General features: G+C 40.8%; 1 protein-coding gene and 2 pseudogenes across 2 annotated transcripts; 1 reads left to right on the top strand and 2 right to left on the bottom strand.

The window, feature by feature from the left end:
- Positions 1-2,250: 2,250 nt before the first annotated feature.
- On the bottom strand, positions 2,251-7,999 carry LOC103697855 (heat shock 70 kDa protein 1-like; annotated as a pseudogene). Its single transcript, XR_015973088.1, has 2 exons — positions 7,852-7,999; positions 2,251-4,146 (listed from the first exon to the last, which is right to left on the bottom strand). The product of XR_015973088.1 is annotated as a heat shock 70 kDa protein 1-like (transcript).
- Positions 8,000-8,564: 565 nt separating this feature from the next.
- On the bottom strand, positions 8,565-8,660 carry LOC113461425 (U6 spliceosomal RNA; annotated as a pseudogene).
- Positions 8,661-9,585: 925 nt separating this feature from the next.
- Positions 9,586-13,820, top strand: LOC103696760 (heat shock 70 kDa protein 4-like). Its single transcript, XM_008778477.4, has 2 exons — positions 9,586-9,943; positions 11,900-13,820. Exons 1-2 carry the CDS (start codon positions 9,730-9,732, stop codon positions 13,630-13,632), a joined length of 1,947 nt encoding a protein of 648 aa, XP_008776699.3. The 5' UTR covers positions 9,586-9,729; the 3' UTR covers positions 13,633-13,820.
- Positions 13,821-14,723: the final 903 nt, after the last annotated feature.

Here is a 14,723-nt window from a genome sequence, read left to right as displayed (position 1 = left end):
CCCAAAAATAGCATTATTCATACAGTAAAACTAAAGAAAAGATATCATTAATTTTTATCATCAAGATGGCTCGTATAAATGGTCTATGAACTTCTAACAGGAGGTCTACCTTAAGTCTAAAAGAAACAAATACTTTGAGCTGCAAGGAGACGGTTTTGATGGCCAAGTAAAATGATAGGTGAATAAGTTTTGCACGGCTCGTCAAACGCATCGAGCGCTGGGGACATGCGACCGGCGTTCCGCAACGCCAAAAGCTCTGAGAGGGACGCGGCTGGACGCTTCCCGGATTGACTGTCCGGGCCTCGAATTGATTACGACTAAAGCTAAAGGTGGGAGAATAAAACTTGGGCATGGGATTCTCTCGGATTTTGTCACGAAATGGTCCGATGTGACTGCTTCTCTTCTTTTAGCAGGACACGGCAGGCGAGCAAAACCTCATCACCCATGGATCCGCCCAACCACCACCAAAGAACCCAAGAATGGTTCTGCTGCAGAGACAGAACTGGCTTCAATAAGGTTTCAACCCAGCGAGAGCTTTTCCAACGCTGATCACTGTCGCCGCTTTTAGTGTTGCGTGGACGAGCACGTAGGGACTGGATTATTGTGCAGGTCCACTCCAAGGATTCCGTGAGACTTTAAAGCTTTTTTAGGAGGTTGAGTTGCATAGGATGCATGCATGTATACGACACTGCTTTTTTTTTTTTCCTTCTTGCATATGCCTCCATCCATGTTCAACACTACATTCGCTCCTATGAATTCTGTAACTTCTTCTAAATTTTGATCAAATAAGCCAATGATTTAATATCCATTGAAGGTTGGCAATAAATACGTACGTAGCACCTCATGCACCTCTTTGGAGGTCATAATCTTCTTTATTTTATTTTTTTAAGCTTGAGAGAGAGAGAGAATGGGAGGGAGGACTGCCTGTACTATAATTTCCTCTTCTAAACTTGAAATAGATCGCCAAATGGACAACTAGGATAAGCCTCCATTCGCTTGGAGATCCTATTATTGAAATGCAAAATTTATGCGCATCTGGTTAGTGACCTTCAGAAAACATGAAGTAAATGTTTGTTTAAACTATTTGCAGAAAAAAAAAATGCTATTAAAATGCCAATGTCAAGTAAGCACATACTAAACTTTATCCGGACGTTAATATTATCAATAATGCCATTGCAGAACCAATCAACGAGCATCTCGCCTGAGAAAAATTGACATGCGATATTAACCGAAGTCTACATCGAATGTTTTAGGTTAGTATCAAGAAGTCAGCATTTTCTGCCATGACTAAGAAAGCAAACCATGACTTCTGAGACATACACACATTTTATTTTTAAAACAAGCCAGACCCGATCAAGAGAAGCCACCATTTATATAGTCTAGGGCTAGTGAGATAGAAGCTGCCATGTAGTCCAATCTACATTTTGTTTTCAGAACAAGGGAGAGACCTAATCAAGGTAACACCATCGTAATTTAGTCCTAGGGCTTGTGATAAACATGCCACAATCTAATACAGAGCAAACAAATGCAACTTCCAAGTCCAGATCATGGCCGCATAAGATCCATACAAACTACAAAGCAAGGCCAAACCAGGGCCAAGCTATGGCCAAGAAACCCCATACTCGCAGGATTTCCACCAACTAGTGCTTGCTTGAAGCAAGTCCACTTCCAACTTCACACCAAATCAAAACAAAACAAGATCAAACCAAATAAGGTTGGTTAAATTTAACAAGTTGGAATTCTGCCAAACAAGACAAAAATCAAAAGAAACAACAAGCTCTAACTTAATTGCAGAGTGAAATTTTGGACATAATAATTTAAATTTTTTTCAGGAATAATTGACAAAGCAGAGGCAATATGTTGATCCCTCTGTATCCATTTTCCTACAGCCACCACAACCACCAGTCCACCAGAGTCATCAGGTGAGGAAAAAAAAGGATTCTCTGCAATGTTCGCTTAATTCTTACACATCGACCTATAAAAACAACATAGATGTTCAAAGAGCTGGGCTACTCCTTAGTCATGGCAATCAACAGAGTAGCTCTTCAGCAACACAGAATGAGGAAAATAGTACATAGTCATGGCAATCAACAGAGTAGTTCTTCAGCAACACAGAATGAGGAAAATAGTACACATCAGTTACATGACTGGGAGCGAAACTTTACTGCCAATAACAACTGGCATTACCTAGCAAGATACACACCGTGGAAGATACTTCGCCGAATGGATATCACAGAACAAGATGAAACCTAAAGCAAAATAAGTCATTTTCCATTGAGCAACACTACCTACAACACTAGAACAGGGCAAAATTACAAATTAAATTTATGGCCCATCGTATATAGAGAGCCATGGCCAAATAAAGTACTGGAAGTAGACTGATCAAATCTAAAAACCAGGCATGCAAGCCTGAAAACAAAAAATAGAAACAAAAAATAGAAACCAAAAAGGGAAGGTCGCTTAATCAACCTCCTCAATCTTCCCACTGCCGCCAGGAGCATCATAATCCATTCCACCAGCCATGTCAGCACCTGCACCCTGGTCCATCTTGGCAATAATAGGTTGCAGATGCTTTCCAGCTCCATTTTGTCCTCAAACTCATCAGCCTCAGCCAATCGGTTGCCATCCAGCCACTCAATAGCCTGCTCAATTGCATTCTCGGTCCTCCTCTTTTTCTGCAGCAGCCAGCTTGGACAAAATCTCATCATCCCCGACAATGTTCGTCATATTGTAGGCATAAGTTTCCAAGGCATTCTTAGCCTCAACCTTCTTCTTGTACTCCTCATCGTCAGACCTGTACTTCTCAGCTTCTTGGACCATCTTCCCAATCTCCTCCTTGCTCAACCTACCCTTGTCATTGGTGATGGTGATCTTGTTCTTTTGTCGGGTGGTCTTGTCCTCTGCAGAGACATTCAAGATACTATTTGCATTGATGTCAAAGCAAACCGTGATCTGAGGAATGCCCCCTGGACCAGGAGGAATGCCAGAGTTCAAATTTACCAAAGAGGTTGTTGTCCTGGGTCCTGGTCTTTTCACCTTCATAAACCTGAATCAAGACACCAGGCTGCTTGTCAGAGTAGGCTGAGAAGACCTGCTCCTCCTTGGTGCGAGTGGTTGTGTTTCTTGGAATTACGACAGTCATGACACCTCCTGCAGTCTCCAGTCCAACGGAAAAAAATTTTCGAAGAAAAAAAGATTCTGACGACAACCAACAGAAGAAGGTCCTGCACCTTCTCATTACCCTCACCACTCAAAATGGCAGCCTGGACTGCAGCTCCATAGGCTACAGCCTCGCCAGGGTTGATATTCTTGCATAACCCCTTCCCATTGAAGTCCTGCAACAACTGCTGCACCCTAGGAATTTTTGTGGATCCACCAACAAGGACAACATCATGGACACTTCTCCACGGGCTCCATACATTTCCTGAATAGATTGATGTTAAGCTCCTCAAACCTGGCTCGGGCGGAGTAGAAATCAATGCCCGCATACAGGGAATCGATATCGATTGAGGTTTGTGCAGTAGATGAAAGGATCCTCTTTGCCTTCTCACAGGATATCCTCAGCCACCTAAGAGCCCTAGGCTTTCCGTGGTTGTCTTTCTTGTGTTTCCTCTTGAACTCTTGGACAAAGTGGTTCACCAAGCAGCTCTCAAAGCCCTCTCCACCAAGGTGGGTGTTCCCAGCAGTGGCCTTCGCCTCAAAGATATCCTCCTCGATAGTAGGGGGCGACATATTGAAGGTGCCTCCACCAAGGTCAAAGATAAGAACATTCTTCCCACCAACACTGCTTATCAAGACCATAAGCAATAGCAGCAGCTATTGGCTCATTAATAATCTGCATGACATTTAGGCCAGCAATAACTCCAGCATCCTTTGTTGCTCGGTACTGAGTCTCATTGAAGTAGGCAGGTACAGCGACAACAGCATTCTTGACAGTAGATCCCAGGTAGGCTTCTGCAATCTTGCGCATCTTCATTAGGACCATAGATGAGATTTCTTCTGCCGCAAACTGCTTCTCCTCACCTTTTGTACTGGAAAACAATCATGGGCTTGTCCCCAGGGCTAGCAATAACCTTGAAGGGCCAGAGCTTCAAATCACTCTGGACAGAAGCATCAGAGAACGCCTGCCAATCAAGTGCTTGGTATCTGCGAAGCAAAGAACAGTGTCATAAGGCAAAAAAAAACCTAAACAACAATGAGCCTAAAAAGATGCCATGTGAAGGACGCAAAAAGATCCAAATAAGAAATACGCTTATTTCAAATGCAAAAGAAAAAAGCAGCATCACAAGGGCCTATCTTGACCATGGTAAAAATTTCAGAACCAGTACGCCTAATTCTCTAGTTTAAGGATATTCTGAATTATAAAAGATGACATAAAATTAACTTCAGTAGAAACAATTCACGTGCACTAACTAAACAACTTCCCCAATCAAGATGTATCACAATGTCAAGACCACTATCTATCAAGGGCACTGGTAACCTCTTATCAGATATGGAAATGGTGCTCTTGACAAGATGAAATATTACCGTAGGCATATTAGTTTTTCAAAATAACCCAACTTCAGCTTATTGAACACTTAAAAAGCTATAATATATCTTATATGTCACAAGACAATTTTATGGAATCTATCCTGCTCCTAGATAATTTTCTCTATTAGATAATACAAGGAAATATAGAATAAGAAATGAAGTCATCCATAAATGGATGTAGCATTATAGAGGACAACTTGAGAGAAGAACGACTTAGATAGTTTGGACATGTACGATGTAGGCAATGGGATGCATCAGTATAAATAAGTGATTTAATATATTTAAAAGTAATGATAAACAAATAAAGATAGACCAAAAAATCACATTGGATGTAGTAATAAGGAAGAATTTGATATCTCAACATCTTTAAAAAACTTAATGTTCATGTAGCCAAATCCAACTAGAATGGGATTAAGGCAATAGCTGACTTGAGCTGGGTTGGAGATGTGCCGTTGTCAAAATCCAAACAACTTGATGGAAAAGACTTCCACTCATAGACCCCAAAGAAGAAAATATTAATTAAATATGACTATCTATAGTTTGCTATTTCAAAACCCTATCTATTCTATATGTGACATGGACACCTAGGACCATCCCCATACGCCCCCTTCACCATCCACTTGGACCCCACTACAAAAGTTACTCCACTTATGGCATGTTTGGTGTTGCTTTTGCTTTATAAAAAGAGGAGAAACCAAAAGCTAGAATTCTCCTAAAAGCACTCTTGTAACTTCTGTTCTTGTAGAAGTACCTTAAAAAGAATGATACCAAACATTTATATTTCCAGAAAATGTTTTTTTTTGCTTTACAAGTCCAAAAGACTTTTTATGCAATACCAAATACATCCTTAGAGTTATCTTCCTCCACTACCTGATGAACAAATGGACTACTATAAAGAGTCAAATGTTAGTAAGCAAGAACCGCTTCTCAACTTCTTGGTTGGAAAACACTAGCCACATTGGAAGAGGCCACATTGGAAGAGGGGACATGTAACAGGATAAAGGATACACAGAGAAACCTGATACTTAATTTCCTATTATAGATAGGTATAATAGACACATACACACATCTTCTAGCATTTATTCAGCCTCCGTATTTCACTAAGAAACAGAAGGAAAAACACTGCATAAACCAAAGCAAAGAGTTTTTTTAGTGAATCTACATTGAAAAATTGAGAATGATATAGCCATCTATCCTATCATATATTAAATAAAAAGATGCACTTTGATCATACGGCATCACAACCATTCACCCTACATATCTTGATATCCAATGCTCTCGATTCATTTGCTCTTAGTATCTTGAAATCCAACGTCCTCAATATGTATGTGTGTATGTACATATAAAGCGCACGGGCAGCAAGAGGTAAAATGACAATTATTTTTTAAAAAGACCATGCATAGTTTAAATTATAAAAAAATATACTCATATCAAGATGCTATTGCCACTGGATGTTCAGTGCTTGCACAACCACTGGTTCCATGGACAGCACCCATGATCATGTCTCCCTTAGAACCATGGTAGATTTTAGGCATCTAAAGGCATGAAAAAATTGTCTGGCCAACGCAACCAACCCAACCCAACCCTCTCCCCACCCAAACAGCAAAAGAACAAGAAAATGAAAAAGGAAAGAGAATATGACATAGAAACTGTCAATTAGGTCTGGCTCCAAACATAGTTATTTCACCAAATACAAAACCAGGTCAGATCCATGTTACAAATTCAAATCTGTGTCTGGGTCAGATGGAGAGCTATTGTCCAATGTAGACCTAACACGACAGAGCATTAAATTGCATTGTGCTAATAAATCAGGCAAAGAACACCAGACCCAGGTCAACCATACTTAATCCAGGTCACAGTTGGGTCAACATCAGACAGAAAACCATGGTTACAGGTTGCTGCCCAACCTAAAAATACTTAAACCCAATGTTCTGTACAGCTATGCATCTGAAGTGCTGGGTACATCGGTAGAGCCTCGCCTATGCAGCCCCCATAAAAGCCAAAATAAAACCTAAGAAATTGCAAATTCCCACACGTGACATGCTAAACTCCTTGTTTTAATGGAAACAGGCCTAAAGACTTCTCTCTTTCTCTGTGTGAAGGTAAAGGCTCCCTCTTCTGATCATTTATGCAAGCTTCCGAACTGAGGCATTCTTGCAAAAATTTACGTTATTTTCCTTCTATGATGCATAAAAATGGACAAATTAATAATGCTAACTATTACAGGGAGAAAAAAAAGTTGATATGACCATAAAGGAAGAGTGAGAATTAATTTCTCAAAATATTTCATCTCGCAGCAATACAAATTTAGTGCTATAACAGTATGTTCAATATGATTCCCAATATGAACCTAAATACATATTCAAGGCAGACTGAAAGCATTTGAAAAATTTAGAAAAAAGGTTCTGGAATTGGCAAAGTGAAGTCTAGCATTTATCCACGTGTACATCCGCTTAGAATTTATGCACGCCTAAATAAACAGGGTGAAACATGTTTCCAATATGACGATTTCCTGTAAGTTAGACAAACTAGGGCATCATAAGTTTCAAAAAAGATTAAGCTTATATGACACCTTTCTAACTCTTCAATACAAGTTTTGCACAAGCGAGCGGTGGTTTCTATGTGAAATCACACAGAGAAGCATGAGAGTACACGGATTTAAAAACTAAAACTTTAATGTTCCAATAAGATTGTTTGCTAGTGTTGCTAGAGTACTCTATCCTTTGCTTTACCATCATCAATTTATTTTAGTATCACCATCAAACCTGTTTGTATATAAAGAACTATTTCAGATTGAAAAGCAGATCTCGTTGTTATAAAATAATTAGATTTTCATGCAGCTTCCTCTTTCTCTTTCTCAACAATTTGACTTTTTCTTCTTTTACTTAAAAATATAGCATCTTACGAATAAAATACAATTTCATGAATTGAGCCACAACGAGATGAAAATAAAGATTATGCAGGCTAAATAATGTAGAATTCGGTCCCACAAATGTTGCTTTAATACATGATGTGGATCTAACTAATAGAAAGCACTAACAATTAATCAACCCCGCCAATAAATAGTTGGGAACCAAAAAAATCGCTTTTTTAATTAGTAAAAAGCATTAATAGATCAGATATTGAAAGAAAAGATTCAGGGAACCAAATAGAACCAGATACATCAACGCGATTCAAATCAACCTCATAAAACACGCACCAGATCACAGATCTGATACGTTTAAGATCGACATAACAGAAATCTGCGAAAATGAACACAGATCTACTCAATGTACCAACAGTAAATCGAAGAAAAGAGACATCGGAGGGCGAGAAACTCACCGAAGATGGTGTTGGTGGGGATCATGGCAACCTCGTTCTTGGCGGCGTCGACAACAAGCCGCTCGGTGTCGGTGAAGGCGACGTAGGAAGGGGTGATGCGGTTCCCCAGATCGTTGGCGATGATCTCCACCCGATCGTGCTTTTACACTCCGACGCTCGAGACAACAAGAAGAAGAAGAGAAGACGAGAGCGAGAGAACCGAGCGGGATTACTCTGCTAGGGTTTCTGAGAGGGAGAGAACGAGGAGGGCGAGGTTGCACTGGCTTGTATACGTGAGATTCTAGGGTTCTGAAACGTTCCGAGAACTGTGGTGGGCCGCCCGATCTAATTGGACGGTTGCTGCTGGTCCAAGGTAAGGAGAAGACTTGGACCCTGACTCTCACTCCTCTCCAAGAGGCTACCTCACGAAACCCTACTTTCTTGGATCATTTTTAACAAAGATCTCACCAAAATAGTTAATCAAAAGACATTTTTTTGGATTCCTTAATTATGTATAAATATCCAATATCTCTTCGATAAATAATTAATATAGAACTAAATACATGCTTGCACAGATCCTAACATTCTTCCTCCATTTAATCTTTAACATTTTTGTCGGGCTAAGAGTTTAACTTCATTCAAATCTAATCATAAGCACCACGATCGGCTTCGCAGTTAGTCTCTATTAATTTGTATTGTAGTATCTCCTAGTCCATATAAACTACGAGCCGAGTTCGCTCCGATACCATTTCTCGATTTATGGGTATCATCTTTGCGCAGGGACATGCTAATCTTCTCTGTATGTTCCAATTTTATCAAATATCTCAGATCGACTTGTCGTGAATAAGACCAATCACGTCATGCCACGTTAGTAGAGGATCCAATGTGTTTTAGATAAATCTCGCATTGCCTGGATTAAAAAGCTGCAAATAAAACAAATTCTTTCTGACATCACTTTCTCATAAGATTTTTATGAACAATTTTGAACCATTCCAATTATGATATCACCTTTTCTTTTTTTGATATATTACTTTTCATTGAGCAAAACATACCGGTCGGTATTTGCCCAACCATACCTCTTTTTTTTGTATGGCTAAAGCAGGTATTTCATATATTATGTGTATGAATATATCCAATAAAGCTAGAAAACAACAAATCACGGAGTGCCCGAGGTAACTCCCCCTCTCTGGCCTACATAGGCTTCTGGCATGGCTGGCCACATAGGCAGCCATCCAATCTGCAGCTTTGTTGGCCTCTCTAAATACATGCTTGGCTTAAAAGATTCCTCCATTTCTCACCATCATCCAGATACCTCGAAGTAAGGGGCGTTCCAAACCAGCACCTCTCGAACCTTTTGGATCCACCTGATCCCAACCATGCCTTTAGACCATACTTTTTTTTTTATCTCCACCCAGTGAAAGGCCCTCAAACAGTTGATTTCAACTGTTGTAATTAGATATCAATCCTAATAATGGTTAAATAAGAATTTTTATTAAGACACCATCCATGCACTAAAATATCTTCCAAAATGCAAAACTAGATGACACGAAAATATTTTAGTCCCCCTCCCCCCCACCAAAAACAAAATAAAAAAAAAACTTCTCCCGGAACATTCCAGCGAGTTCTAGAGGATCTTAGGAATCTTCCCCCGTGGCTCGTTCTCCTCGGACACGGCCTGACGGTCCCACCAGAAAGTTCTAGAAAAAACGCATCCTTAGATTAGAAAAAGCTATAAATACCCGCCTATCTCCGCTCTCCTTCAATGGTACCCTTCAAGAACCTACTAGGGTCTCCTCGCTCCTCCAAATCTCCGATCCTTTCCGTTCTCCCTCTCTTCTCCAAGGTTTTCTTACGTCTCGTTCCTTACCTGTTTTCTTCGTTCATTCCTTGCCGAGATCCATGGCAGGCAAGGGTGAAGGTCCGGCGATCGGGATCGATCTCGGGACGACCTACTCGTGCGTCGGCGTGTGGCAGCACGATCGGGTGGAGATCATCGCCAACGACCAGGGGAACCGGACTACTCCCTCCTACGTCGCCTTCACCGATAGCGAGCGGCTCATCGGCGATGCCGCCAAGAACCAGGTTGCCATAAACCCCATCAACACCGTCTTCGGTGAGACTCTCTCTGCCTACGATCTCAGTTTAAGCTCTTTCATTCCCCACCCTTTTTCTCGATTGCGAGTTTTTAGGGTGGAATTTGCGGTTAAAAAATGCATCTCATTTGAATGTTGTTAAATCTACTGTTCCTTAAGTTTAATTTTGTCATAAGCAATGCTGATTTCTGGCTAGATCTCTCCGATACATTATTTTGGTGTATATCATTGCCTTGATTTGATATCTGTTGTGTTGATGCTTGTTATTGAAACCTTTCTGGCTAAATCTTCACAGATCTGGTTTATCTGTCGAGATCTTTATACTCGAATTATTGGTAAAGCTATGCAATCAACATGCTGAAAGTGAAGAATTCATGCGGCTCTGATCTGTTTCTTCTGATACTGTCACTTCTTAGCGTTTGATCTTATTATGTGCTACATATATTAAATCCTTATCTGCAAGACATTAAACGAATATGATAAAAGAAAAACTGAGAGCAGCCTGATATCCACCGGAGTGTTGTTTGTTTTTGTTTTTTAGTATTATGTTCTGCTCTATTGGTAGGTACTATCTGTCTTCTTGTTCCCTCTTTAGCGAATTAAACTGTCTACTGTTGTCATTTTCCTTCTTCACTTGGCTTGTACATGTTAGGGACTTGCGATTGTTTACTGCTGAATGACTTTCACATGGCCCATGCTTTCTTAGTAGTCTGTCTCTCAAGATGTTTCACTGTGAAATAGTTTAGGTGTGGAAGAATCTTGATATCACCATGATCCAGTTGAGACCAAATTCTTTTCCAGACTTCTGCAACGTAGATCTTTTAGGTTTTGTATGTGGTGTTGAACGAAACCCCTCGTCCTAAGTTTGAGTCATGAAAGTTAGAACTTTTGGTAGGTCAAATGAGGGGAGAGAGATATATATATATACTAGGATCAAAGTGGTGGGGCCTTGCCGAGGACCAGAAAGGTCATCATGGGTATGCTAAGGTTTGATCACTTCATATCTAAAAGTCTTCTCTTAATGGTTAACCTCATCATGGCAATCAATCTCAAAATGTGGGATTTTCATGGACACCGTGCACGAGATTAGAACACAAAGCATATCTTGACATCCCTAGAAGTCATTGATAATCGCTGGAGCAGTATCTTGCGGAAGAAGAAAACACAAGAATGGGATAGATCTTCCTCACCTTTTCCTCGTTGATTCCTGTCTTCTCAATTTGATAGGTGCTCCCTAATAGAAATTTGGATGCCTTACGGTTTCATATCAGATGAATATATATATATAAGCATGGAGTGGAGACCTAGTCCAATTAGTATAATGCTAATGGGTCCACCATTTCATAGCCCATTAACCAATCTAGGCCTACACCAATACTCACCATATCTTATAATTTAGACGGCATGGCCTAAATTAACAATATAATCATTAAATTAATTTTGGGCTTCTTAAGTATTCATTTAGATGATAACTTAGCCCATACTACGTAATAAAACAAAATAAAATCAGTTCATAATCAATGGAATCCCACCTTTATGAGAAATTTCGACACAAAATCCGAATCCTTTCAACTTTAATCAATGGCTAGAGGACTTATATGTATCGGATTGCAGAATGACAAAGAATTGCTCTGAAATATGATTGAGCTATTCAATCAGAATAGATTATGAGACATAGACTTTGATTTGTTGACCAGATATTTACTACATGATGCATCTTATGGTGATCTTAACCATGATCGGTGGGAGTGGATTTTGCAATAAAGAAACAATTCTTATCATATTAACCTGTAATATATGTCTCTCCTGTTAGTACTCTTTGGGTTATTAACAAAACAATTATGTCCTTTGATGTTTATTCTTCCTTGAATTTTGATGTTATTGGAAAATGTTTCTTATGTGAAATGATTGTGTTAACCATGGTAGTTCAGAAGTTGATTTATCCTAACATGTGTTTCATGTTCATATTGTGTCAGATGCAAAGCGTTTGATTGGCAGACGGTTCAGTGATGCTTCCGTGCAGAATGACATGAAGCTATGGCCCTTTAAGGTGGTTGCTGGTCCTGGAGATAAGCCTTTGATAGCTGTCCAATATAAGGGGGAGGAGAAACAATTTGCTGCAGAAGAAATATCCTCTATGGTGTTGATAAAAATGCGCGAAATTGCAGAGGCTTACCTTGGTTCTACAGTTAAGAATGCTGTTGTTACTGTCCCTGCTTACTTCAATGACTCACAACGGCAAGCTACAAAGGATGCTGGTGTCATTGCAGGCCTCAGTGTCATGCGTATCGTTAATGAGCCTACAGCTGCTGCCATTGCCTATGGTCTTGACAGGAAGGCTGGCAGTGCTGGGGAGAAGAATATTCTCATTTTTGACCTTGGTGGTGGCACTTTTGATGTCTCCCTCCTCACCATCGAAGAGGGAATTTTTGAGGTGAAGGCCACTGCTGGTGACACCCATTTGGGTGGTGAAGACTTTGACAGCCGTATGGTGAGCCACTTTGTTCAGGAGTTCAAGAGGAAGCACAAGAAGGATATCAGTGGCAATCCTAGGGCTCTTAGGAGGCTGAGGACAGCTTGTGAAAGGGCAAAGAGAAATTTATCATCTACTGCCCAAACAACAATCGAGATTGATTCCCTATTTGAAGGCATTGATTTCTACTCAACCATCACCCGTGCAAGGTTCGAGGAACTCAACATGGATCTTTTCAGAAAGTGCATGGAGCCTGTTGAAAAGTGCCTGAGAGATGCTAAGATGGACAAGAGTTCAGTCCATGAAGTTGTTCTTGTTGGTGGATCGACCAGGATACCCAGAGTCCAGCAAATGCTGCAGGATTTCTTTAATGGGAAGGAACTCTGCAAGAGTATCAACCCTGATGAAGCTGTTGCATATGGTGCTGCTGTTCAAGCCGCCATCTTGAGTGGTGAGGGCAATGAAAAAGTGCAGGACCTTCTGTTGCTGGATGTCACTCCTCTTTCCCTTGGATTGGAGACTGCTGGAGGAGTCATGACAGTGTTGATTCCAAGGAACACCACCATCCCCACCAAGAAGGAGCAAGTCTTTTCCACCTACTCTGACAATCAACCTGGTGTCTTGGTCCAGGTCTACGAGGGGGAGAGGACAAGGACAAAGGACAACAACCTGCTAGGGAAATTTGAGCTTTCTGGGATCCCGCCTGCTCCGAGGGGCGTACCTCAAATCACTGTCTGCTTCGATATCGATGCCAACGGTATTTTGAATGTCTCAGCAGAGGATAAGGACACCAGGCAGAAGAACAAGATAACTATTACTAATGATAAGGGTAGGCTGAGCAAGGAGGAAATTGAGAAGATGGTTCGAGAGGCTGAAAAATACAAAGCTGAGGATGAGAAGCACAAGAAGAAGGTGGAGGCCAAGAATGCACTGGAGAATTATGCATACAACATGAGAAACACCATTAGGGATGATAAGATTGCGTCCAAACTGGCTGCAGCTGACAAGAAGAAGATTGAGGATGCAATCGAGCAGGCCATCAATTGGCCGGACAGCAACCAGCGAGCTGAGGCTGATGAATTTGAGGACAAGTTGAAGGAGCTGGAGGGCATCTGCAATCCGATTATCGCCAATATGTACCAGGGTGCAGGTGCTGATATGGCTGGTGGCATGGCCGAAGATGGTCCTGCTGCTGGTGGAAGTGGTGCAGGTCCCAAGATTGAGGAGGTCGATTAGGAAGTTTCTGTTTCGGGCAGGGGGTCTCATTTCATATTAGCTTTTCCTAGGTTCTGTAGGATTTCTGGATTGGTGAACATTTGAGTTTGAAATTTTCACTTTCTATGTGGCCTTATAGAGATGGCCCATGGATTTTTTGTTGATACTTTTAATGCTGATACCCAGAATAATTGCTACTCTTTTAAGCACATGCTATGTGTTTGTGCTCTGGTTCTGGCTGCTTTTGCTATTGCCTTTAATATTCTGTCCTTTAGTCTTATTAATTATTTAAGGGTTAACAAAAATTTAGTTATTCAAGTATTTGGTCGACATCTTTGATATCTGATCGACAGTGGTAAACAGATGAAGAGGTTTAATTGGCTGGTATGATGTTACCATTTCTCATTGAAACTGTTTTATTTGAACTTTACTGATATGAAAGTATCTTGAATACAAACTTAAGCTGGTCCGCGGGGTCATTCTATGTATCCTGATTAAGTGCACATTGGCCTTGCTATGGTTATGTTTTATCAACATGCTTGGTAAAGATTGGACTGTACCAACTGATTCTTTAGCAAGGTAGTTGTAGGGATTTGCTATGACTGCAACTGCAGAACTTTCTACTCGGATTTAGTATACATGTACGCCTTTAAGAGCTTGCATCCCAGTTGGGGAGAGTTCAAGTATCTACTGCTAAGCCTTCACTTTGTTCATATTGTTTTCTCTTTTTTCTTGGATCCAGTATTGCATGAATGTTGGAGGCAAACTATCTGAATGCTGGAGGTCCCCTAGATGATGCTCTAAATTGTGGAAGGATGTGATTTAATCTCTTCCCCCTTTGAGGAACAGATGTAATTTTCTCATCGGCAACAGGCAGCCTGTGTCCTTTTGGTCCGGTAGTTGGTTATCCCATGCACCTCTATTCATGGTGTAGGCTTCGTTATCAGAGGCTCGGACTTCAGGGTAGTTGTTGCTGGAAGGTGCCAAATCTTTGGCACATTTATTCCGGAAGCGGAGCTAAGGGCGGCATGGGCTGGTTTGGGTTATGCATGGCGTGTTCTGCGAGTTAGAGCAGTCCTGCTCGAGAGTAACTCGACCACGGTGATCGGCTT

This window comes from Phoenix dactylifera, chromosome 14 (genome assembly GCF_051530095.1).
Source record: "Phoenix dactylifera cultivar Ajwa chromosome 14, Ajwa_hap1_PhDact_Kaust_v1.1, whole genome shotgun sequence".
Lineage (NCBI taxonomy): Eukaryota > Viridiplantae > Streptophyta > Magnoliopsida > Arecales > Arecaceae > Phoenix > Phoenix dactylifera.
Note: the sequence above shows the minus strand (reverse complement) of the source record. Positions and strands in the feature narration are given on the sequence as shown.

What these genes read in the sequence shown, in the direction of transcription:
- LOC103696760 (XM_008778477.4), top strand. Translation starts at nt 9,730, where the DNA reads ATGGCAGGCAAGGGTGAAGGTCCGGCGATCGGGATCGATCTCGGGACG. An exon ending in CCCCATCAACACCGTCTTCG is followed by an intron (nt 9,944 to 11,899) that starts GTGAGACTCTCT and finishes ATATTGTGTCAG; the next exon opens with ATGCAAAGCGTTTGATTGGC.